The sequence below is a fragment of the Ruditapes philippinarum genome, unplaced genomic scaffold (genome assembly GCF_026571515.1).
Source record: "Ruditapes philippinarum isolate M1 unplaced genomic scaffold, ASM2657151v2 ctg9547_1_1_1_1, whole genome shotgun sequence".
Lineage (NCBI taxonomy): Eukaryota > Metazoa > Mollusca > Bivalvia > Venerida > Veneridae > Ruditapes > Ruditapes philippinarum.
In genome coordinates, this window is record NW_026862212.1 from 7877 (window position 1) to 35121 (window position 27245).

Consider the following 27245-nt stretch of genomic DNA (forward strand, 5'->3'; position numbering starts at 1 on the left):
CAAAATTACAGGAACCATGCAATGATAAACAAATATAACATTTTGTTGGGAACATTACTTATTGCACCATAATTAGTAATTAACTAATGCTCAAACATATTTTTTGCTTGAAACTTCCATGCTTGTCAAGTAGTGTCATATGTATTACATACTTTTATGACTTTCAAGTATTATGATTTTTGTTATAAACTTTATTGTTTTTACAAATAAAATGCACGATTACATTTTTAATGACATCATTTATCACAAATAAAATGAAATAACTATAATATCAATATTAAGTCTGCTGGCAGAAACTAATTCTTCACACGCGAACACTGCCGACAAAGATTATGGTATGCACAGGTCACCACCATTCAGTAAGTACGTATTTTAGAAAGTTCCCAAAATATGATAAATAATTACAGAATTTATGTTCAGTATTTATAATCAATTATCAATCATATCTTACCCGTGGCTACAACAACCGGTGAAATATTTATTTTTTGATATTTTATATATTTTTTATTTTTTTATACAACTCGACGAAATAAATCACGTTAACTTGATATCCCCTTTTCATTATATTCTAATGAATGAACATGAGAAATATTGATAACATAAATATGCGTATTTTATTTTACCGTTTTTTAACTTTAAGAATTTATGTTACACTGCATTCCTTATTTATATAATAGACACAAAATTCAAGTTTTTTTCTATAAATACAGGATTAGTTTTCACATTGTGGCAAGAAATATCTGATATTTCACTACTCGCGAAATATTTAACCTATTGATAAAAATAAATTCTGCATTTATAGAAACGAACTTAAATGTCCTCTTTTTGTCATCTTTTAACTTCTATTTTTTATGTACAAATGAAAATTCCGTTAGCACTTATTTATTATCTATATTTAGTACGATACATGTGTGATATATTGTTCAAGATATGATTGTTAATAACTTAAAGTAAAACATCAAAAATAAAGCAAAACATGATAAAATGAACCTCATGAGGCAATCGACAAAGTTATCGTTCAAATCATATAATCTTGGTATTCTGTGATATCTTGTTGATTTCTTTTATTACGTCTGTTTCCTCACATTAAAGATCCTTTATCTGAAACAAATATTGAAACAACATTAAATGTTTTTATTATACAACTTAGTATTACCTTCATCATTTGTTTTATTGATCACATGCATTAAAATGAAAAGAATAAAGTTACTTTATTTGTGGATTAAATTATAAAAACCCTTATGTCAATCTTATGTCAATATGCATTTGCTTATTCTTTGCAATATTATAAATCGATTAAATTACCAGTTATTGCAACCCACGTGTTATAAAATGAAAACAGTAAGGAAATAGCCTCGCCTATTTATAATTAAACCTTAAATCTTTAGCTGATAAACCAGTAAGATCCATTACAGCTGAGTAAAGGATGGACTTACAACCAGAACTCGTATCACATGCCGACAACTGAAAAATCATTAATAATTTATCGGCTAGTCAAAGTACTTGACCTCATGTTAATTGTTTACAGGCGTCTGCAATTTGTATCATTTTTTTCAATATGGCATGCAAAGTTTCAGCGAACCTGTTTATTATTTTCTTGACATATCTTATAACAAAATACGCACTTATAATTCTAAATGTTTGAATAATATCGTTTTTATTATTTCTTTCATATGCTCTTATCAAGCATTACTAAATGTTCATCCCTTTTTCTTGTATCTAATAATAACTTTTACAGCTGAGACAGTTTAAAGGCTAACGTTGAGAATGAGAACTACCATTACGGTTATTTGTGTTCTTGCGTATTTGACTAGTTTTACCCATGCCGGAAATTTCATCTGGCATGAGGAGTGTCAGATTTACCGCGTGCTATACAATTGCGTCATTTTAATGAGTCATTCAATAGGCGGGATATTCCGGTCCGAACTGCAACAAACGACAGATATTATAAATATTTTTATTAACATAATATGTGCTTAATGAGCTACAATTTGACTGTTACAAAAACAAACTTTCGAAGGAAGAAGATATTAAGTCTAGAGATATGATTATATTTTACTCACAAGTTTCGCAATATTTGCCTTGGTGTGATGAAAGGCACGTACATGTGTCGGGCGCAACGCAAGTACCGCCATTGTAACATGGTGTGTTGCAAATTGCTACAAAATAAAAGCACACAGTCCGTCAATAGACTTGTTTACACACAATATCATTGTTTCAATGTATAAGTGTGCTTCAGCCATTGACAGTTAGGTACAAAAGCAACCAGGCTCAATCAGATCAAGCCTTCAACAATTTCTGTGTGGCCGTGTCAGTCCGCATTCTAGGTTTCTATACTTTACTGTTTTGAAATTTGAATTCTATACTAAACTATATGGCATGACTTATTTATATTGACTTAAAAAAGAACATTTCATATACTAGTATTTATTTTTTCCGACAGAAACTTTATTATAATTGTTGGGAAAAAACATTCAAGGACAACAACGGTATTTAGAACGAAATAACATATACGTAACATACGTGTGATACATCCATTTGCAAGGTCTTTCCAGCCATTACAACAAACCTTAGGGTAGCATGTGTATGCATAGGAATATCCACATCTTCTCCATCCCCTGTATGTAATTATTAAAAATTTATAAGTATTCAACCTTTATATATTTCCAATATTAAATGAGTCGAACTTCTAAGAATAGTAGAGTCCCTCCGCTTTACTCAATGATAAGAGCATCGGGTGAGAAATCCAGGGGAAGCTGGTTCGAAACTCGAGCGAGGACTATTGGCCTCGGACAATCAGTATGATAGTCATTTGTTTTCTACCACTGATTCCGAATCCATTTGGAATAGGTAGGCGGTCTTTTGCGCAGAGATTGGTTATTACTCGTAATTTGTCTGGGGCAGCGATAGATATATCGACCGCCGAGGTATATGACTACAAACATGTGTTAAAATCCGAAATTAAGACAAGTGCTAGTTTCAGAATCATTTAAGTATCGTTAAGCAATTCATAATCGGTTGGGTGGATACTTTACGTGAAGAACCGCTTTCAGCTCAAACCTCCATATAAACATCAGATGTTTTAATGAAATTGATCCAATGTAAAATAAATTGATTTGATGGAATCGTATTAAACCCGGATACACTAGTACATACATGTATATACAGTCGTTTAAATACAAACATAAATTATAATAATAAAAAAAGGAGAAAAAAAGAAGAAATATAGATTCAGAAAATCTTACCCGAATCCGCAATGTCTGTATCTGTATCCGTAACAAGTTTTAGGGTAGTTACAAAAATTCGAACTGAAACATAAAGTGATCAGTAAAATTTATGACATCATAAAACAAAAAAAAATATATGTGAAGATAACACTTACTTGCCTGCAGGGAGGTATTATTTTTTATAATTTAGATACATATCATAAACTTTATGCTCAAGTTTTATCTTATAAACTTAAAAACACTTGATAATGTCATCATATCATTCTTATTCAAATTCTTCATGATAATCTAAAGATATAAAAAAATGAAGATAAGAGTGCAAATACAATAACTCTTATAACCATATTAGTTGATCGGGAAAAAAATCATTACATATTTTAAAGTATACCAAGTTCTGTTTGTATCGGACTGTTTGATATCTTTAAATCATTCAGATTAATATGCTATGTTTATTGCACCAAGGGCACCGATGAATCTGAACCCTAGGGCACTTTTTTCTTACATTTCGTTAGTTTTTCGTAGTATTATTGTAACTTTACTTTTCAAGAGCCACTTTCATCGTCAAAGTATCTAACCAGTCACACTTGTATCTAAATATTCGTCTTCTGCCTTTGCCATTATTCATAGATGATATGAGTCTTATTTCAATACGACTTAAATTTACGAAAAACAAACTTACGAGATTCGCAAATCTTAAAGCGTAAGTATATAAGTAAAACGCCACGATGGAAAAATGGAAGTGGCCATCGCTAAACTACTTCTGGATATAAGTGAACCGAAAGAACGTGTACTAAAAGCGTTGACTGTGTAATTGCAAACCAACTTAGAAAGAACCATATAAGGATAATAAATAATGCCGTTATTGATGATATCTTCGAACGTCTGTAAATACGGTGCAAATATAAACAGCGATTTTGGTCATCTTGAAGTGATTTTATTCATTCAAATAACCAGACGTCTTATAGTTGTATATGTCCTTTGAATCATTAGCCTTTTTACACGTACTAATTGACGATTATAAATAAATAAACATTAAAGTTGTTTTCTTTCTGACGAAACCACGATATTGTTAAGATATTAAACAATGGCATTGCCATAAATTTATTACTAATGTTAAAGTAATTTTGTGGCGGCATTTATCTAAGAATCATTTGTCACGTATGTTATATCTTTTTGTTGGCTAGCCGTTGTTTCATTGGACAAGAAAATTTACGATTAGTGCTAATTACTGATTGGTTTGTGAATGAGTTTATAACCTTATAGTGTCTTACACAAACAACTTAAAAATATGTATAAACTTTAGCAATTTGTTGACGTCATGTGACAGCATGTGAGCTTCATGGCGTCCATTTTTTTCTACAAGTCGGTCTATAATATATTGAGTTTTTTAAGTACACCTTTTACTTTGACTATCTCATACAAATTCTAGGTACTTCATTTCTTGTAAACATTCCATATATTTTAGGATTTGGAAAATGATTTTATGTAGGATTTCAAGAGCAAAACTAACATTTTATTTAATCTTCCTCATAGATAAGATTTGTCTGTCTACTTAAACAGAAAATTAAAGAATATTGTAAATCACTTTGTATTTTTATATGACCGTTATTATATGAAAAAAAATCCTGATTTTTTTTGCGGCGCGAGTTACTTTGCAAAAGTACAGGGAAGGGAGACGTTATTACATTAATTGAACTTATTCATGGTAAATATAACTTAAATGAAATGTCCAGTTATCGACATTGAACAAAAGTTATCGATTTCATATTCCCACATAACTGATTGATTACGACAGTTTTGTAAAATCATTCGTCATATTTTGTTTTTGTATATGAATGAAGTATTGTATAAAAGGTTAATTATTTTTAAATATGTGTAATATTATCAAACAGTGCAAAAAAATTGTCCGAAATCACAATAAATTTCGTAAATCTAAACAATATGTGTTCACATGTGTCTGTTACGTACATTGGTTTATGTTGGTATCGTCTGAATTTTGTGTTGGATATATTTGTTAGCAAAAGGGAATTCAATTAAACAACTGTAGATTACCGTCGTACCTTTATCATTATGTAATTAAACATTGCACACATTTATATTTTTCAAATAGGTAATTGTATTCATTATCATACCTGATCATCATTCAGGCATTTTTTTACCGGACATACGTGTTATGTATGTCACCGGTATGTTATAAAGTTGACTAGGAACGCAAACTATTCGCAAAACTTTACAACATCACGAATGGTAACTGATTTACATTATTTATTACCAATTTAATACAGTTTATGGTCACATTTGATGGCTGTAAAAAATTGACAAAAAACTGACAAATTAATATTGAAGCCTTGTTGAAAGCTCTATGAGGTTTAAGTACAGATATATTGCATATGCAACGCACTATCCAAATATAAATATGTGAGATAACTTTTTTATATAATTTATGATGACATAGTGAAATAGGAATAAAAGTCACACACACGCATACAAAATAAAACAAACAAAAACGGCAGGAAACAAGAAATAGCAGATACATCAATGAGTGGTTGCAGTCTTTTTGGAGGTTTACTGCTCAAATGCGCATTGGGAACAAAATATGCTTTAAAATAGCGTTTGCTAATTTGTAAACGAGTATGTTTATGCTTTATGTTTATGTTATCTTTTTATATTTTATGTTTTTATTCTAATAAATAAAACTAGAATTGGAATGTTGTAATATTTAAGAGCATGATTCTGCACTGAATTGTTTTGTTGTAACATCTCAGTAATGTTTGTGGGGTTGTTTATTTTATCTATTTTTTATTTATTTATTTTTTTTGGGGGGGTGGGGTCGAATTAGTAAGTCTTTTTAATAAACAAGTGTAGTGAGAATGTTTTTGATAAAAGAGTTTCATAAAGTAAATAATTTTCCTCTTCCAATGTCCTTTCATGATAAAAACAGGTCTGATATTTTCATTTGAGCATTTAAAGCAATGTTTAAAACATAATGACACAAGCAGTTATAAAATATTTTGTATTTGAGATTTTTGTTTAAAGATCCTGTAACACAATTTTTATGGTTTTAAATGATAAATATAATGCTCAAATTAAGATTTATCAATATTGTAGGTTCCAAAAAGCATTATCTAAAAAGATATTACCGAATTTAACATTTCATGTAAATAAAGGGAGGTAATAAAAAATTATTTTCTATAAAATTTAGGTCAACGTTTAAAATAAGAAACGAATGCATATATTTTAATGATTACATACAATACGTACAAATATTTGCAGTACATATTTTACATATTCCTCTATGTTTGAAAATTGTTTTATTTGCATAATTATGTACATATATATAATTTCACTTAGTGTGGTTTACCACTTTGATCACAACATAGAGGATCTTTAATGTACATTTTATATACCTTTGATATCATATAAAAGCGAAGAACCAAATACCGTTATCGGATTCTGCAAGAAACTTGTGTTTTGTCATAAAAATACGTGTACAGTGAGAGATTCTTGTTTTTTTTTTTTTGTTTTTTTTTTGTGTATATGTGTTTTTTAATATAATTATTCTATACAGACAGTAAAAATGAACATGTTATATTCTAAGTTATAAACTTCGTTTGACATGTTTATCTTATCTGGCTCCTTATTCTTTAATACACTTTACTGCAATTTAGATAACCTATCAATGTCCTTCTATGTTTTCTATTCAGTCTTGAATTACCATATTATGCAAAATATTACAAAATACAAAGTTACAAAGGATACACAGATATAACATTCTAGATAGCAAACATATTTAGTTTATATAGTTTTAGAGAAAATACAATTGCAGTAAAATCTATCAATTAGTAATTATTTTAATATGTACAGAAATTTTCGTTTTACTAACAATTTCAATTATCAAAATTATTATTATTATCATTATTATTATTTTATTTTATTTTATTTTATTTGTCAAATGGAAAGAAAAGTCAGGGAATGAAACGTTATTTATTTCATTATAGAGATAAAAATAATTCTTCTAATGAGAAGAAAAGTCAGGAAAAACTGTTTCTTTATTTCATTATAAAGATGAAAATAATTGGAAATAATTCTTCTAAAAACAGTTTTAACTTACCTTGCTACCACCGTCACTGATATAGCAAATACAAATATGAAAAAATAAGATTTCATGATAATGTTACAGCTTTTTGTCAAATAACCCTGCAACAACCAGGTCCGTTGACGAAATGCCAAACTGGGAATGGGTAGTCAATAATTATTTATGATTTTGAAGTGGATTGTTGTATGAGGGATGTTCAAAATTTCTCGACAATACACTTCTCTATTCAAAACAAAACTAAAACTATATAAAACCATGGCCTTATTAATATAGTCTTATTCCTAAGATCATTGAAACTGAATGTTAGTAAATTTAAGATAGTACATGTTGTTGGCATTCAGTAAAATAATGCAGTTCTAATATACGAAATTAATATACTTGTATTGTTTCCGTTCATTGTACTTTAAATTGATCTTCTTCCATTTAAACACATAGTGTAGTCTTTACTTAATATCAAAATTGTTTTCGTTCGATTGTGTTTGAAGCTATAGGCTTATCGGCAAACTCTTGAATCTGTTCCTGAAACCAACAAGTATGAAGCAACAAGTGTTAAGTTTATTGGTCAAAGAAACAACAAAAAGCCCCTAACGGGTGTTTAACTCACATGTATTACAAGTTCGATGCGTTATCCACTCGGCTACGCAACATACAGCACCATGTAAATTAAACAATGTATCAGTCATAAAAAAACACATACGCACGCACACACGTACAAAAGCAAGTAAATTTAACCTATCTAAATTACTCTTACATTACTAGCGTCACAGATTAAATTTACATATTAATTGTAGCAGATTTATTAAAACGGAAACGATTACGCGCATTATTTTATTATGATGTTTAGTTTTCACCGGGTATGTTTAACTTCCAGTATCAAATCGTTGAAACTCGACAATTTCCGTCTCTGATGTACATTGACGAGTTTACACGTGCAATATCGTGCACACTGGTTAACTGTTTTGCGTTGTATATGTTTCTATGTGAGAAAGATATTAATTGTTTTTGTTTTTTTAATATTCTTAACTTCTGCGCATCTAGATCTACTGTTTACTTAATTTCAATATTATATTAAAATATGTTCGTAGTATTTCCTTCAACAGACGCTGTGGTAAGAAATCATAGATTCATAGAATTAAGATCAAGTAATGTATTGTATTTTCTATTCCGCGTCGATTGTGAATATATTGTTATTTGATTGTATTTTGTTTTTACATGTAATGTTTTTACATTCTTCGTTTACTGACAGCTAAACAACCAGTATATACTAAATAATGGTATTGCTGTTTTGCGTTATTTCAAGTAGTAAAACATACACAGTTTCTCACTAACGAATTTATTAGCTCTATAAAGGAAGAGAGTGTTAACCAATATTCTCGTGAAGTAGGTAAAAAAATGTGAATTATGATGGTTTGGATTTAAAAAATTGGCATAAGTCATAAAATACTCATTTCAAGTTTTATATTATTTTCTTTTATCAGTGCAAAAAAACATGTGCATATGCCTTTTCAAATGTATAAGTAGTCCGATTGACGAGGTATGATCAAAAAGTTCTACACAGATTACGTAAAATAAACCACACTTTGATCAGTAGAGGGGTGTGTCATTTAGACCAAATGGAGAAAGTTGAAAACAGAGCCGTCATTAAGTGCGTCTATAAGAAAGGGATGCCCCCCCCCCCAAAGAAATCCATGAAGACACCCTCTTGAATTTCTTCGAGAGGGTGCACTCAATTAAAAAAAAATGGGATAATCAGGGAATCATGATTGACTATCTTAAGCAGGGTCGTTCCAAATTCGGTTCGTACTATGCAGACGAATACCGAGGAAATCAATCCGTATTTTAATAATATATGTAAATTCTGTTAGACTAAGTATAGATTAATCTATTTGAAGCATTCATTTTAATTACAATGTACGAAAATCTGTTCGTATCTAGTATAAAAGTAATTGCATTTTGTTGCTCATGTACATACATTGTTATGAATCCAGATTGAACGTAAATGTATATTGATATCCATGTACGTAAATTGTTTTGTATCCAATATAAAAGTAATTGCCTTTTGGTGTTCATGTACAAAAATAGTTATGTATCTAGATTAAACGTAAATGCATTCTGATGTTGATGTACGGAAACCGTTGTGTATCCAGTATAAAAATTATTTCATTTCGATGTTTATGTACAAAAAAGTTTTGTACTCGGTATAAACGTAAATTCATTTTTATGTAAATATACATTGAAAATGTATTATTGTTAAATTTCTGCGGCATATGTTGTTAGTTTTGCTTTCTTAAATTATATTTAAGGGGTTACATTTGTATCTATCATGATTCGAATAAGGACACGCGGAAATGTCATTTGCTAATAAACAATGTGCTATTTGGCAAATGAAGGAGTGTACGAAAATAAAATGTATATCTAAAGAGAGTTTTTATAGAATAAGTAAGCTTACAATAACGATGGAACGTGTATTTTGATTTTATACAAAATCAAGAGTTTGAAATGGTCATATTCCTTTTGAATATATTATTTATTTGTTTAATATAATAATATTGATATAAGATTTTCTTCTAGGATTTAAGTACATGTATTTGACGGAACAGAAAAAAAACTGTCATCGAAAGTTATGTATATACTATGGAACTTAAAGGTACACGACTGAACGAACTATTTTCAAGTAAATATCATTTACCCTTCACAATGGTGTGTTGTTGAATTCATGGTGCTTAGCCACATTTAAGTAGTATACACTGAATATAAACAAGAACAGACAACAAGAATTAAATATTATAACAACAGTAACAATGCACATATTGAGTTTTAAATTAAAATACATACCACCCATATGAAATTATCTGTAAGAAATAAGGCAATGTATTTAATCGAAAATAAAATGAAAACGGCACAAAAGGTACATATAAATGAACTTACTAAATCATAATTATTGGTTTATAATTTTGTATAAAATTGTTGAATTGTTTGTTGTTTGTGTGTATGCGCGCGCATGTGTATTTATTTGTTTATTTACTTGATCATCATGTTTATTGCTTTGTGGTCATTATTTTACATGCATGTATTTTTAACCTTCGTGGCTGAATTGACGAGTACTTCAAACGATAGTTTCCTCACACATGATACCTTTCTAGATGATAGCTTTAAGGTCATAAAAGTGTGTCGTTGCTACAGTCAAATAGTGTCGGCGTTAATCAGCAACCTCTCTTAAATTGCACTTGTCTTATCTGTACTATTTGTAAATATGCATTCTCTTTGTCATGCGTACAGAAGTACGTGCACCAAAGCTGGTTACAGTTTGATTGCAAAAGTATTTATCTAGTTTTCTATAAAATGATTTAAGTAGGAAATGCTTAAATGTGAGAAAATAAGACAATTACTTTTTGTCCTAAGATAATAAACATTAAGAAAAGATATGTCGTTATTTTCCATACAGCCACATGAATTTTGAACGTTAAAGGGTACGATCTGTCAACAGATTGATTATCATAATCAGTGTTAACAAAACTGAAATCTGCAACTTTCGGTTATCTCTTTTCACTCTCATAGTATTGCATGATTTAATTGTTCGTATTTTCAAAGTTATAATATTGAACTGTAATTTTAAGGTTTTTTCCACATTTTTGTATCTTGTGAACTCATTATTATTTTTCATATGTGTATTAAATTAAATGTTTATTTTTATTTAAATGGAGCGGGATCGTTTCTTTTCTCTTTTTCTTTCTTCTTTTTATTTTTTTTAATTTTTTTTCCGAAACTCAAAGCTTATTAAACTATTTTGTTAACAAAGCCTGTTTCTAAAATGACAGTTATAAAGTTTCGTAAGTAAACTTTTATTTTTATAGGCAAATGTTGCCATGTTGATTAATTATAGTTTAAAAATGGATGGATTTATAGCATGTAGATATTTAACAACTGAATAAATTAGGTCTGAACGTGCAGTTATGCGTCACAAAGTAGTATTTTTACATCCATACAAAATACTAATTCACTATAATTGTACCGCTAACTTAAATAACAAAAGATAGATAGATAGCAGGTGTGTATTTCTTTGGAAACTGTAAGATACCAAAAATAAAAAGTTTTTGATAAATAAAATTTATAGCATTTCTGAGCAATAATGGCCCCTTAACTAAAGATAAAACAAGTTTGGCTTGCAAATTGGATCGCCGTATCGATGTTCGAAAAGAAATGGCTCTAAAATAAAGTAAAGCTAGTCACTACTAACCAATGATACATATCTTAACCTTTTTGGAAACAGGTAATTCAATTTTTACTCTGTACTTAGGGTTATACATGAAGAAAAGCTAGAACATTTATGCAATCTGACAGTTCTAAAGAAGTTTGCAACTTTATTGCAGCATTTCTATCTCTTATTTACATCAGATTGATTTACGTTTGTGAAAGAAATAGGGCATATTTTAAATTAACTAGTTTTTGTACAGATATAACTACGAAAATAAGAGGTTATAAAGCATGTATAAAATATGTTATTTTTTACAATGATCTTTTGTACTTTATTGTGTCAGAAGAAATTTTGATGATTTCACTAATATACAAAATCAATAGAGAATTCAACCATACGACTGGAGTCTGAACAATTAAAAAAATGAATTTAATTTCACCAGATGTTTTTTATAATTGTCAACGGGAAAGAGAAGCTTTCAAATATGTATAAAATAATTATGCTGTTGTTTTTGTTATAATCAATTAGAGAAATCTATCAAATAAAGGAAAATCGAATAGTAGCTAATAAAAAAATCTGAGAAAATGGAATATCTCTAGAAAACAATAGATACGGCAGAATTATATAAAAATTGATTGCAAACTCGGTCTATTTAAGTTTGTTCATGACGGATAAGGTACGACATCTCACATGCCCCTGGCACTAGGGTAAGAGGTCTTTAATCTTCAAATTTTAATACTAAATATGCTGAAATTAATCATTCAATTATCAGACCAGAAAAGTATTACAACAAACCTACTTATGCAAGCAATACTACCATTAAACCTGTTATGTAGTAATATTATTATATAATAATGTCATTTCTGATAATTTTTCAAATGTCAGTTAAAGGGAATCAGTGGAGATTGTTGGCAAATATTACAATTAAGTGATGAATGTTGAATAGTACTTATCATCTGCATTGTTTTGAAAACAAGTAGAAATTCAATATATTTCAATGTTACATTATGATGCATGTTTAGTGGGTTAAATATATCCATTAAATGTCTCTGAAAATGTTATCTTTCCCATATACTTTCCAATCATGTCTTTCAAACGAATAGATTATGCTTTCTGTTTCGGTATATCAAGGAAATCAATCATTGTGGGTATGATCTGCCTTCAGTCTAGAGCTATTTCAAAGCATCAGTATCGTAAATACAATCTGCATTGTCTGATCAGAATCAATTTTAAAATAGAATAAAGCCATCCGAGCAATGCACACAAAGCTTCCTAATTAATCCTAAGGTGATATTAAACAGACAATGAATATTTACTTATCAGTCAGTGAGTACAACAATTCCTTATTGTGCCCATCACGAACGTGATTAGAACATGTAATCTGGATAACTCGAAATAAAGTACAACTATATAAAGACATACTAACAAAACAATATTTGCGTTATTAGACCGTTGCGTTGAATTCTTCAAAATGGATAAGGACCTTTATTTAACCTTTTAACTTAGCTTATTATAAAATAAATAACAGAACGTCAAAATTAGTTTCTACTTCAAAGGGAGGCAATAATCAAATCAATAATTGAAATAGAAGTTTACTAAATGTCATAAAGTATAGTTTTATAGCGTATGATTAATACCTGATGGTCTACAGAAATTTATGATAATATTGTCATAGCATGCATTTATAATTTTACTCCTTCTTTTTGTGTCAAGTATCTTAAAATAAAGTTCATAAATTGTTTCATTTTTTAAGGTGTTATCATTTTTTGTGTGTGTAATTTTGAGTGTGTGTATTTGTTTTGTTATTTTTCGGAGTGCATAAATTTTATACCAGCGTTTCATGTCAATTGCATATTTTCAGATATCTGGTTAAATAAACCTGTGGCAATATGAACCTTCGCTGTCTGCGTCCCAGTGCCAATTATGATTGATATCAAAACAAATTTGATACGAAAAGACCTTTTTTGTATGCATATCATATCTGAAAGAAATCCAAAGAATGACATCAAAATTCATATTGTCAATGAGACTAATATCATAACATGCTATTTCTTTTCCAGTTAAGTTTGCGTTTAGTGATGACACAAAAATAAATTAAAGACAGCAACTGAAATTCAAAAGTTGACATATGATGGAGCTTTTCCATGTTACATCTGATGAGCAATTTGGTGATACTCAACCTACTGTTTTCGAGTTTTGAATAATTTTAAAATAAAATATTTGCTGTTATTATTACTCGCAGTTAATACTTTTGTTAGTTGTATAGGTTAATTAAACATGTAATAGTTTATCCCAGACTACAGAATTTTCTTTCCTACTGACATTTCTTGGTTGAACTGGCTCAATCAAAACAAATTTTCAAGGATTTCATTTGTGTCATGGTTGAAATACATTATTATTGTTTACATTCTATCAATTTTAACATGCTGTTTTCCTGATCGACTATCTTTGAGAAGATGCTGATGTTGATGTTAATCTAGTGCAAATCAAACGACACTGGAACGAAAAGCTTTGAAATTAAAACCACTTCACCAAATTGGTTAGGTTTATGCCACTTGTGTACTAGTGCTAGCCCATTTGGCTGATTACATAATTGTGATATTCACATAATCAAATATGAATTCGTTCCGCTTTCTCTTGCTTTCATCATTGCAATGTCCGTCAATTTTGTGCTTGATTTGATGCCGCTACTGTTATTGTTGCCAGTGTTGTTGTTGATGTTGCTGCTGTTATTGTTGTTTATTTTTCTTTATTTTTTTTTGTTGTTGTTCTTTGATATATTGGAATGATATTAATGGCATTTAAATTACATCTCATTTGCACTTCAATTATCTTGTTGAATAACTTACATATTTTGTGATTACTACTTTATTTTATAAGGGGATATGGGAATTTCTCCATAAGTTATTAGTATCAACACTTTCGTAATGGCAATGTCAAGGTTTCATATATAAACATTATGCTACTATCTGCTAACTTGTAGAATAACATGATATTTATTGTGAAATGTCGTCAGAAATGTACAACATGATGTCAAGTGAAACTTATATGTACAGTTGTTTGACAGCAATACACAACAATGGACATAGAAGTAAACTCGCTTATCATTGTATATCATTGACGAACAGAAAAACAAACACGTAGACACATTTACATTAAAATTATACAGAGAGATGTCCTAGTGTATGAGACTTTATTCCAGAATTATTCGTGTATAACAAATAAATATCTATACTCTGGTAATCCAAACTGCAAGAAGGAATAAAGGACATTATATTAGACATACTGTATTACATACGTAACTCGCATTGTTTATTTGTTTAAATCTAACAAAAACATAATTACACATTTATCATTAATTCAGATTGTTGATGTATTTATCGTTTCATTTATTTCTTCCTTCAATTTTGTAATTTCACGTGCGTTTGAGTGTATTCTAAAACTTCTGGCAGCGGGTTTCACATAATTATATCATTAACTGCTCTAACTACTGGATAATTATATCATCAATCGATCGCATATTATAAATATTATTCTTAATTATATAAAGGTGTTGAATTAATTTGCAAATAATTAGTATGTAAACCCTATAAAATAATAAAACATTAGGGTAAAATTTGTATTATTGTAGGTATTCTTTAAATAAACGATTAACTTTTTTGTTTTATTTTAACATGATTTATTATATCCAAATTTCTATTTTTTAAACATCAATTAAAACAAACGCAAGAAATCAATTGATAACATCTACATAGCGTGATAATAAAAGCCTCTTTTTTAGAGCTTGTCAAAATCAAAGGATACGATATATCATCGGGAGATAGATAATCAAGTGAAATATTCACCATCTAGTGGACGTTGATATTGTAAATCAGTCTTAATGATTGTTCAAAAATACGCAGACCTTGCTTTTCATGGTGTCTGATTTTGCAATGATTGTAATATAGAAGTAATCAAAAATCGTGTGCAGTCTGGGAACATAGATAATTCTTTTGAATATTTAATAGACTGATCGGCTGTGATATCTATCAAAATAGTAAGTTTCCTGTAGGAAACATCTAGTTATGTATCATAAAAATACTTACACAAATCAGTTAACGCTGCAATGAAACACAATATTCAAAACACAATAATAAATGTAGAAAAGATAACCTGATGCATGTACAAAGTTCTAATTCCAATTTATGTTAATATTGCAACATTTGCCAGATTTTTAGGAGATTTATACCACTTACTGAAAACTAGTATAAAATAATTGTATGTACGACCGTTGAAATTATCAATACGGCAGAGAATCACATAAAAGGAATTAATTTAGCTTTTACTTTTTACCAAGAGAAATTTGTACTTATCATATATTTTAGAAAAGTGTATGAATGCTATGAATATGTGCAGAATATGTCAACGGTGCGTGATTTGGATGTGTGTTCATTTTAATGACATCATGATCATATCCTGAAGATACTTACTGCGATTATACATAATTTTTTTTAATAACGGATTCGACTCAGTAAGCTATACTGAGGGTAAAATCTATTTTACTTTTGTATGAATAATAATGCAAATTTATCAAAGATAAGACCATTTCGTTTACCTAAGATGTCAAACTGACTGTCAAACTTTTAAAATGTATATTAAAATGCAGCGAGAAAAAAAATGTTATGGCAATAACAATGACGACGTGTGACAAATGAGGTATTTGAAAAGAAATACACATATTGTGTGACATGCCATTTTACCGCTGATCATGTTTTATCTATAGAAGACAAATGATTCACATTGATATGACGTGTATGGTGCCTGTTTTAACATTTATATTGAGTAATATATCTTATGTTTGATGACAGGAAATTGTTAATTATTGTTACGTAATGAAGGTGCCAAACTTCTGAGATTGTGCTCCTCATTTACGTATGCTATTAATATGATAACGACAACAATATCAGATGCGTCATTTATCATGGCGTGTACGCACAAGCTTCGTGAAATAGCCTTTTTATTATTGTTTTCCTATATTCCTACTTTAAATAATAATTTAAATAACTTGATGTCTGATCAAACTGGATACTGATGACATCAGAAATAAGTACATTCTTTATTAGAAAGTATATCATTATTTTCTTACATTGTCTTTTAACCCATTACTTCATGAGCATTTTGTGAAAAATGGCTGTTTTCATTGAAAAGTCTCCCGTTACAAGTTCAAATTGCTATAAAACTATAAAAACTTCTTCAATACTAACCAAACTTGGCAAAAATGTTGACTGGACCATTGCCTCTGTAACAACTTGCTTAGTCCTTAATTTCCTGTTACCATGGCACTGAGGGAACATTTCAAAATTGCCAAAAATCACTATTTTGTGTTGATTTTTTCAACCAAAATTGATTTCAAAGTGCTGCAATTTCTCAATGGATTCAGATAGAGTCAAAGGCTTTTCAGCGTTGGTTACACGTTACCTTATGATCGACCTGGGTCATTTTTAGCCTCTCACAAGTCCAGAATTTTCTTGGCGATAAGGGGGACTGCCGCCCCGATCATTCTCCCCAAACAGTGAGAGGCACATCCCCCTTCTGGCAACCCCCTGATGTACCTTTTGGATGGGGGGTAGCGCCGAATAAGTGCTCACTTTTTTATCAACATTTCTCAAACGAACACATGTGTTTTGAACCCAAACGGGGCATTGTTTCACTATTCCAGGCCTAAAAGAGGGGGTTGAAAGTGCGTTGTTTTGCGTATATATGATGTAAAGGGTTAATCCAATTTAAATGTTCTTGTTACAAAACGTAACCTATCATAGATTTATACCTTTTTAATAAGTTTTTGTGTTACTTATTATTTTATACGAAAGCCTCACAGTGAGAGTTTTGTTTTAAAATTTATGAATTAAAGCTTTAAGTTGATCCTAAATAATTTGAAAAATCAATATTGCTGATAATATGTTGTAAACTTTGATATAATGACGCTTTCTAAAATTTTCAAATAGCTGAAAACAATCCATTTACTGTCCCTTATGACTTTGTTAATACCATTTATAACGACAAACTAATAAAGCTTCAAGTATTACATTGAAAAGCGTTTGCGCTATTTTAGTTAGAATGCGGTGAAGAGAACAATGGTTTTGCTTAATTGCGTCTGGTTTCTAAGTGCAATACTCTTCATTGATGCAAAACTTGCAGCGTGTAATAATAATCTCCCAGCTCCTTGACACGTTTTGCACTTTTGTCATGCACAATTTGACATGCAAAGTTAATGAATTAAATGAATCGGGAATGAAATACCGGTTTGCATTTTAATCACAGATTTGAAATATTTTTATTTGAACATTTAAAGCGATAAATAGAATTAATAAAGCAAGGTAAAATTAAACTTTCATATTTTAAAGATGCATTTTGTTTAAAACAAATTGAAATGTAAGTCTTGAAAAAGAACGATTGTGTTATTTAATAAATTATAAATGTAAACAAACAACAAACTCTTTCTCGGAATATCATTTATATTTTTTATTCTTATTTTATCCTATGACAGGAATATATAGGTTTATAGGTTTATTGATTCTTGCAATATTTATGATTTTACCAAGTTGAACACAGATACTAAAAATATAATTAAAATGTAATACACTATTTTCTATTATTAGACGTTATCAAAACATTGTTGTGTTTAATGTCAAATGTCAAAATAAAGCGTGTGATATATTATTATATTGTTGCTTTGTTATAATTGAACATAGTACCTCGTATACATGTTTATAACATGATTTGAATATGAGAATGACTAGCTGACAAATTTTACAAATTAATTCATCATGTGAATTCACGTTCCATTATTATTGAACTTAGGCCTGCATTTGTATATTGCAAAAATATTATCTTTATTATTTTCCAAAAAAAACATATCAACGCACACTTGGTAAATTTAGATAAATGATTATGTCTCTCAGAAGTTGTATCGGTGTCAATAATTTTCTATAAACACGTGGGTTGAACTATATATGTATCTAAACTTTGAACATCGGTAAAAATATTTGATTAATCGCTGATTTAGATGTACCCTATAACCAAAAACGTTATAGCAAAAGTTGGCCATTCACAGGGTAATGCTATAACTTTTTAAATACTGTAATAATTTATAATTACACAGATTTTCCTTTAAAGAATCCTAATGTTATTCCCTATTTAGTTTTCTCTCTATTTTCCATATTTGTATTGGATTTCTATGCAATTTTTGTGAAGATATTTTTTCAGGTGTGGGTTCTGTAGTGTTCAAAACATGGTTTGTGTACAAATAAAATTGGGTACAAAGATAAGGTAACTAATTGGAACAAAATACAAAGTGCCGACATCTAAACCTAGAACGATGATAATCATTAAAACCAACGCTTATCATTTCTGAGAAATAGCTCAAAACAAGGTTCATGCGGCCAAACTTCGCTTCTCGCTTCATAAGAGGTGATTTATATTAAATGTGATATAGAAAAATAGCTTGAAAACTACCGATTACTTCCATATGAACTTTGCTATCTAGCCTCAAGCAAAAATACGGATATTGTACTTAAGCAAGCATTAAGTCCATATGTTATTTATAAATGTGTTTGATGATTTAAGGTCACTACAATATGCTTGCTATGTGATGATACACTAAAATGTTGAGATCAAAGGATACGAAGAATGCATTATCTCAGATAGCTTTCAAGCACAAATAGCTATCTAGAGACAAATTAAAAGCAGGCTATATAATTGTAGAACGATTAAGCAGTACTTAAGTAGGAATACTGGAACTACTCAACCAGAACAAGATAAAATAGATGAAAGTGTAATACCACAAACACAAACAAAATATTCATGTTTAAGGACCATTAAGAATCGGAAATATAATATATTTGATTCATACAAGTTATAAGCATGCACAATATGGATGATTCTCAAAGTTAAATATGCAGTAATAAACTCGGAATTCATTTCAATTATATAATCAATTTGCGAACTGTTAACACTAAAAAAGTATAAGACTGTAATATAAAGAGATTCACGAAAGTTCAGATTGAGTTTTGTCTTTGCCTTTTTTAACAATATCAATTACAAGTAATTTTGTCATGACAGTCGTAATTAAATAAATAATGGAAACAATAGGGTTTACCATCAGCGCTTTAGATGCGCCCTTTTGTCAAATAACAAAGGTTTTAAAAATAATCTATCTGCAGGATGACTGGGTATGTTCTGTATTACAACTGAATTTAATTACTTATCAAATATGTTATGTATGCTGTATATTTGATACGTAGAAATTTTTTTTCAATATATACCACGAAAGTTTTTTTAGTAGAAAATAGTGTATTCCTATTTCAAAAATATTATTTGACTTCTAAACTATATTGTAACTGAATGCTGCATTTTTAAAGAATATCACACAATGTCCCCATAGTGTGTACATGTACAACCAGTTTATCAAATATTCATATCAAAGATTTAATTATCCAGAATGCACACGCATGGTTTGAATTACATCAGCAGATTATATTTATCATTATCTTAAGCGCAATAAAGAACACCAATTCAATATCTTGTCCCGGAAGATTTTGGATATACGAGTGTCACTGAGTATCGTATATTGAAATAGGTTAATTTAACTTGTCTCGTGGAAAAGGTATTGAATGTTATGCAATGTATATAATAACATTCAATTGGTTTGTATTTATTTCAATATCGACCCATCCTTCTTTATGTCTTTTATGTCTAATTATACTGAAAAAATACATAATATTGCAATATTTAATCTTTTTAATCAAATTAATAATTTTCTTAGATATTAGTTAACTATTTGTAAAATAATACAAAAGCCGGACATTGTTCTGGAATAATGCATCAAAATAAATAATAGTAAAATATGATTAAAACGATATATACAATTGTTTGTTTGAATCAAATAATAAAAGTATGAAATGATAATGTTTGTTATTGTTTCTGTTATTATAATAATTTATGACTAATGTTTCGTAATAGATTTGACAATATTTGGTTTATTACAATGACCTATTGTGAAAAAAAACGTGATAACATCAGTAGTGATGACAGTTTCTATATAAATCGCTTTTATAGCAATGTTTTATGTTTCATAATGATCAAATGCTGTGCACGTTAAATAATATAGAGTTAAATAAATTAAAACGTTTATGACACTTAGCATGGGGTTCAATACACACATGTCATTATAATGGTTAATAAAAGAGCGGTATATGAGAGGCAGCCTATTTGTCTACGACTGAAACGAATAACTTACTCAGTTAATGAAGTTTACATTGACAGCTGATTTAAATGCAAATGTTAAAAATATACCTCTGAATATATCAAGCATAATAAAGAACGGTGTAATGAAAAAGACATTTGCTGCTTGTTATTGAGTTCAAAACAAGTTACTGGTAATTTGATTAATATTACATCAAACTTAATTTGTAGAAGATTAAGTAATTCCAATTTTGAATTGGAATCTTTTGCAAAAGATGTAGGAAATGGAGAATTCTCAACACAAACCGCCTAACATTATACGGACATAATGTAACTTTGTTACATATTGTCATACATTTTGTACTTTCTTAACAAGCTCAGCCATTATGATCTCCTGCGTTCTGCCCGTGCACTGGTACTCGAATCTCTTGTTTAATAACGGCTTGTTGTAACTTTTATTTCCAATCAAGGGTCATGTTAAATGACATGTGAATCACAATAATAATAATGAGATCAAAGATCAAATAAAGACGTTAAAGAAACTAAAACTTGATTTGTATTATAGTAACAACTATGAACTTAAAGAAAAAACACAACAAACAAACACAGTAAATGACAGAGTTTCGCGAACATATAATTAAACATCATAACTACATATATATACAGAATTGAAAATTACATTTTGTTTTTATTCTTCGAATAACATTTAATTTACACAAACAGATAGCGTATACCTGTTTTGTAACAAAACTGTACAATACACATGTCTCTCTCTCAAAAAAAATATATATACCAAGTTAAATTAATTTATGTTTTCTCATTCCTTTCTGAATTTAAAACAAGTAAAAATAAAATCTACAAATTGTTTTATGATTTTTTTCATCTTCGTTGCTCATTAACCAAATGAATGTGCTTATTTCAAACATTTTTCAAAGTTTAAATTCTTATCTTTTATTTCATTATATAAAATGCTGTGTTGACTAGTAAAAGCATTGCAAGCAATAACAAAATGTAGATGGTCTTCAACTTCATTTGAGTAGCAAACTTCGCAAAATCTTTTATCAGACTCTATTTGTAATTTGTGAGAACTTATCCTTAACTTTGTAAAACAAGCTCTAATATTTTTATCTTTGATTACTGCGCATGCTAAATAAGGTTCCTTGCAAAAATTTGTTTTAAACAGTGCATAAGTACGTAGTTTTCCATCAGTATCTACCGCATTTTTTTAATTTATCCATAAATCGAATTTTAAAAGTACTCAACAGTTGTTTTCGCACAACAACATATTGATTCTTATCACTATATTGACTTTCAGGTATTTTAAAATATTTTAGTATGAATAATACCGGTACATCGGATAAGCAACTGTTTTTTTTTACAATTGTACAAATTTTCACTTTCAACATAAGCATTTTTTAAAAGTTCACTAATTGAAGATTTGGTTAACCTTGTATAATACTTAAAACAACTGATTATGCAATCAAAATATAAAGGAAATTTTCCTAATTCACTTAAAACAGCATCATTGCATGCTTTTTCGTGAACCCCTAACACATGTTTTAGGAATTTTGTATGTAATTTTTTACATGGCATGTCATTAAAGCATTGAAATAGACAAAAACCCTCTTTATTAACTCTACTGGTTGTTGTATTCAAAGTACCCCAGATTTCACTAGCATAAAGTAGTACAGGCAAACAAATGCAATGAGGTATGAACAGTAGTATTCAAATTACTGAAAGCTTTGCCTAATTTAAAATTTGCTTTTAATGCCCTTTTATACAAATCTTTTTTGCACTCAGTAAAACTACCCGAAGATGAAAATAGTATTCCAAGATATTTATATTTCGAAACATGATTTACCTCTACATTATTAAATATATACTTAAAACTGGATAGCCTTCCACTTTTGCTAAATGTCAATATATTAGTCTTCTTTAGGTTTACAGACAATCCAACACTTTCACTGAATAAATATAGTTTATTAAGACAACTTTGTAGACCTTTCTCACTGCTAGACAAAAGAACTACATCGGCTGCATATAGTAAGCAATTAAGGGGAATGGCACCAAGCATAACTGGATCATCTTCATTACCAAAGCAGGATGTTAAATCATTGATAACCAATTGAAACAGGTTTGGACTCAGGTTATCGCCTTGTCTCAAACCGATTTCTGGAGTAAAAATGATGACTGAGTGAGTTACCCAGACGAACATGAATTTTATTCTTATGATACATGCTCTTGATAATTGTATAAAATTGCCCCGAAATGCCACACTCATTCAGTTTATAAAAAAAGTACAGAATGCATCATAATTGCGTCTGGTTTCTAAGTGCAATACTCTTCATTGATGCAAAACTTGCAGCGTGTAGTAATAATCTCCTAGCTCCTTGACACGTCTTTGCACATTTGTCATGCACAATTTGACATTCAAAGTTAAGGAATTAAATGAATCGGGAATGAAATACCAGTTTGCATTTTAATCACGGATTTAAAATATTTTGATTTGAACATTTAAAGCCATACATAGAATAAATAAAACAAGGTAAAATTAAACTTTCATATTTTAAAGATACATTTTGTTTACAACAAATTCAAATGTAAGTCTTGAAAAAGAACGACTGTGTTATGAATTAAATCTGTTTAATCTCTTTAATAACTTGTTACAAATAAAAACAAATAAATTATAAATGTAAATAAACAAAAAACTCTTTCTCGGAATATCATTTATTTTTTTTTATTCCTGTTTTATCCTATGACAGGAATATATAGGTTTATAGGTTTATTGATTCTTGCAATATTTATGATTTTACCAAGTTGAACACAGATACTAAAAATATAATTAAAATGTAATACACTATTTTCTATTATTAGACGTTATCAAAACCTTGTTTTGTTTAATGTCACATGTCAAAATAAAGCGTGTGATATATTTATGTTGTTGCTTTGTTATAATTGAACATAGTACATCGTATACATGTTTATAACATGATTTGAATATGAAAATGACTAGCTGACAAATGTTATATTTTACAAATGAATTCATAATGTGAATTCACATTCCATTATTATTGAACTTAGGCCTGCATTTGTATATTGCAAAAATATTATCTTTATTATTTTTTAAAAAAAAGCATATCAACGCACACTTGGTAAATTTAAATAAATGATTATGTCTCTCAGAAGTTGTATCGGTGTCTATAATTTTCTATAAACAGGTGGGTTGAACTATATCTGTATCTAAACTTTGAACATCGGTAAAAGTATTTGATTAATCGCTGATTTAGATGTACCCTATAACCAAAAATGTTATAGCAAAAGTTGGCCATTCACATGGTAATGCTATAACTTTTTTTTAACTATAATAATTTAAAATTACACAGATATTTCTTTAAAGAATGTAATTCTACCCTATTTAGTTTCCTCTCTATTTTCCATTTTTGTATTGGATTTCTATGCATTTTTGGTGAAGATACTTTTTCCGGTGTGGGTTCTGCAGTGTAAAAAACATGGTTTGTGTACAAATGAAATTGCGTACAAAGACAATGTAACTAGAGGGTACAAAATACAAAGTGCCGACATCTAACCCTAGAACGATGATAATCATTAAAACCAACGCTTATCATTTCTGAGAAATAGCTCAAAACAAGTTTCATGCGGCCAAACTTCGCTTCTTGCTTCATAAGAGGTGATTTATTCTATATGTGATATAGAAAATTATCTTGAAAACTACGGATTACTTTCATATGAACTTTGCTGTCTAGCCTCAAGCAACAATACGGATATTGTAGTTAAGCAAGCATTAAGTCCATATGTATTTTATAAATGTGTTTGATGATTTAAGGTCACTACAATATGCTTGCTATGTAATGATACACTAAAATGTTGAGATCAAAGGATACGAAGAATGCATTATCTCAGATAGCTTTCAAGCTTTCTAGAGACAAATTAAAATCAGGCTATATAATTGTAGAACGATTAAACAGTACTTAAGTAGGAATATTGAAACTACTCGACCAGAAAAAGATAAGATAGATGAAAGTGAAATACCTCGAACACAAACAAAATAATAATGCTTATGGATCATTAAGGATCGGAAATATAATATATTTTATTCATAAGAGTTGTAAGCATGCAAAAAACCGATGATCCTCAAAATTTAATATGCAATAATGTACTCGGAATTCACATCAATTATAGAATTCATTTGCGAACTGTTTACACTAAAAATTGTATTAGACTGTAATATAAAGAGGTTCACGAAAGTTCAGATTGAGTATCGTGATGCCTTTTTTAACAATATCAATCACAAGTAATTTTTCCATGCAAGTCGTAATTATATGAAAAATGGAAACAATAAGGTTTACCATCAGCGCTTTTGGTGCGCCATTTTGTCAAATAACAAAAGTATTAAATTTTAATTTTCTATCTGCAGGTTGACTAGGTATGTTTTGTATTACAACTGAGTTTAATTACTTATCAAATATGTTATGTATTCTGTATATTTGATACGTAGAAATTTGGTCAATATATACCACGCAAGTTTTTTTAGTAGAAAATAGTGTATTCCTATTTCAAAAATATTATTTGACTTCTATACTATATTGTAACTGAATCCTGCATTTTTAAAGAATATCACACAATCTCCCCATAGTGTGTACATGTACAACCAGTTATCAAATATTCATATAAAAGATGTATTTATCCATACTGCACACGCATGGTTTGAATTACATCAGCAGATTATATATATCATTATCTTAAGCAAAATAAAGAACACCATTTAAGATTTTATATTCAATATCTTGCCCCGGAATATTATGGATATACGAGTATCACTGAGTATCGTATATTGAAATAGGTTAATTTAACTTGTCTCGTGGAAAAGGTATTGAATGTTATGCAATGTATATAATAACATTCAATTGGTTTGTATTTATTTCAATATCGACCCATCCTTCTTTATGTCTTTTATGTCTAATTATACTGAAAAAATACATAATATTGCAATATTTAATCTTTTTAATCAAATTAATAATTTTCTTAGATATTAGTTAACTATTTGTAAAATAATACAAAAGCCGGACATTGTTCTGGAATAATGCATCAAAATAAATAATAGTAAAATATGATTAAAACGATATATACAATTGTTTGTTTGAATCAAATAATAAAAGTATGAAATGATAATGTTTGTTATTGTTTCTGTTATTATAATAATTTATGACTAATGTTTCGTAATAGATTTGACAATATTTGGTTTATTACAATGACCTATTGTGAAAAAAACGTGATAACATCAGTAGTGATGACAGTTTCTATATAAATCGCTTTTATAGCAATGTTTTATGTTTCATAATGATCAAATGCTGTGCACGTTAAATAATATAGAGTTAAATAAATTAAAACGTTTATGACACTTAGCATGGGGTTCAATACACACATGTCATTATAATGGTTAATAAAAGAGCGGTATATGAGAGGCAGCCTATTTGTCTACGACTGAAACGAATAACTTACTCAGTTAATGAAGTTTACATTGACAGCTGATTTAAATGCAAATGTTAAAAATATACCTCTGAATATATCAAGCATAATAAAGAACGGTGTAATGAAAAAGACATTTGCTTCTTGTTATTGAGTTCAAAGCAAGTTACTGGTAATTTGATTAATATTACATCAAACTTACTTTGTAGAAGATTAAGTAATTCCAATTTTGAATTGGAATCTTTTGCAAAAGATGTAGGAAATGGAGAATTCTATATAGAGTTGATAATCATATATTAATCTAACTGGTCAGTATATCCAACAGCATTTGATAAAACAATTTAAATCATGAATTATTTTTATACCTCATGTGCGAGCAAAATGCATTCCCATTTTTTTAAATTGTCTTTTATATGTTTGGTACATTTTCTCGAGAATTGCTTAAAGCAGCAATTCTTTCTGATTTGTCTCAGCTGTAAAAATGTGAAGCTTTAATTCCGTTTCCAATGATTCTGGTTTTTTGTGCAACAGAAGCAAATTCCGTTTCCAATGATTCTGGTTTTTTGTGCAACAGAAGCAAATGTCAATCATTGAATGAATAATCTTTTTCTTTAATAATTATAGCTTTCATGAATAATTTAAAAGATTCATGGAAAGCAGATTTAAGGGAAGATAACTCTAAAAACCAGATCGATAACTTCAAAATGTTTAAATGTGTATGTCCCATATTCTAAGATCATGTAAAAGTTTTATAAAATTCTGTGAAGCAATTTTAATTCTGCTTATATAAGTCTGTAAGAAACAAACCATAACATATATCTTAAAGATATTGTTAATACTACTAGACTTAGTACTAAACGACTTCGTCATTATATTGTACTCGATTGTGGATAATTTGTTTTTGATCACAATTTGATTTTCAAGTGATAGTTGTGTGTTTTAATGAAGCTTATCTTTGCGATTTTAAATTACCAATTCTAATGTCAAGCTACTTCATTTTTGTCTATATTTGCTTGTC

At 29.1% G+C, this 27245-nt stretch overlaps 1 protein-coding gene across 1 annotated transcript; it reads right to left on the bottom strand.

Annotated features, from left to right (window-relative positions):
* Nucleotides 1–807: 807 nt before the first annotated feature.
* LOC132718291 (epidermal growth factor-like protein 8) lies at nt 808–7470 on the bottom strand. The gene is made up of 5 exons (XM_060701981.1): nt 7339–7470; nt 3246–3308; nt 2524–2618; nt 2064–2159; nt 808–1101 (listed from the first exon to the last, which is right to left on the bottom strand). Exons 1-5 carry the CDS (start codon nt 7392–7394, stop codon nt 1082–1084), a joined length of 330 nt encoding a protein of 109 aa, XP_060557964.1. The 5' UTR covers nt 7395–7470; the 3' UTR covers nt 808–1081.
* Between the last annotated feature and the right edge of the window lie 19775 nt (nt 7471–27245).

Coding starts and splice junctions, on each gene's coding strand:
- LOC132718291 (XM_060701981.1), bottom strand. CDS start 7,394: ATGAAATCTTATTTTTTCATATTTGTATTTGCTATATCAGTGACGGTG. Junction 3,309..7,338: donor TCAGTGACGGTGGTAGCAAG/GTAAGTTAAAAC, acceptor TTTATGTTTCAG/TTCGAATTTTTGTAACTACC. Junction 1,102..2,063: donor AGGCAAATATTGCGAAACTT/GTGAGTAAAATA, acceptor TATTTGTTTCAG/ATAAAGGATCTTTAATGTGA.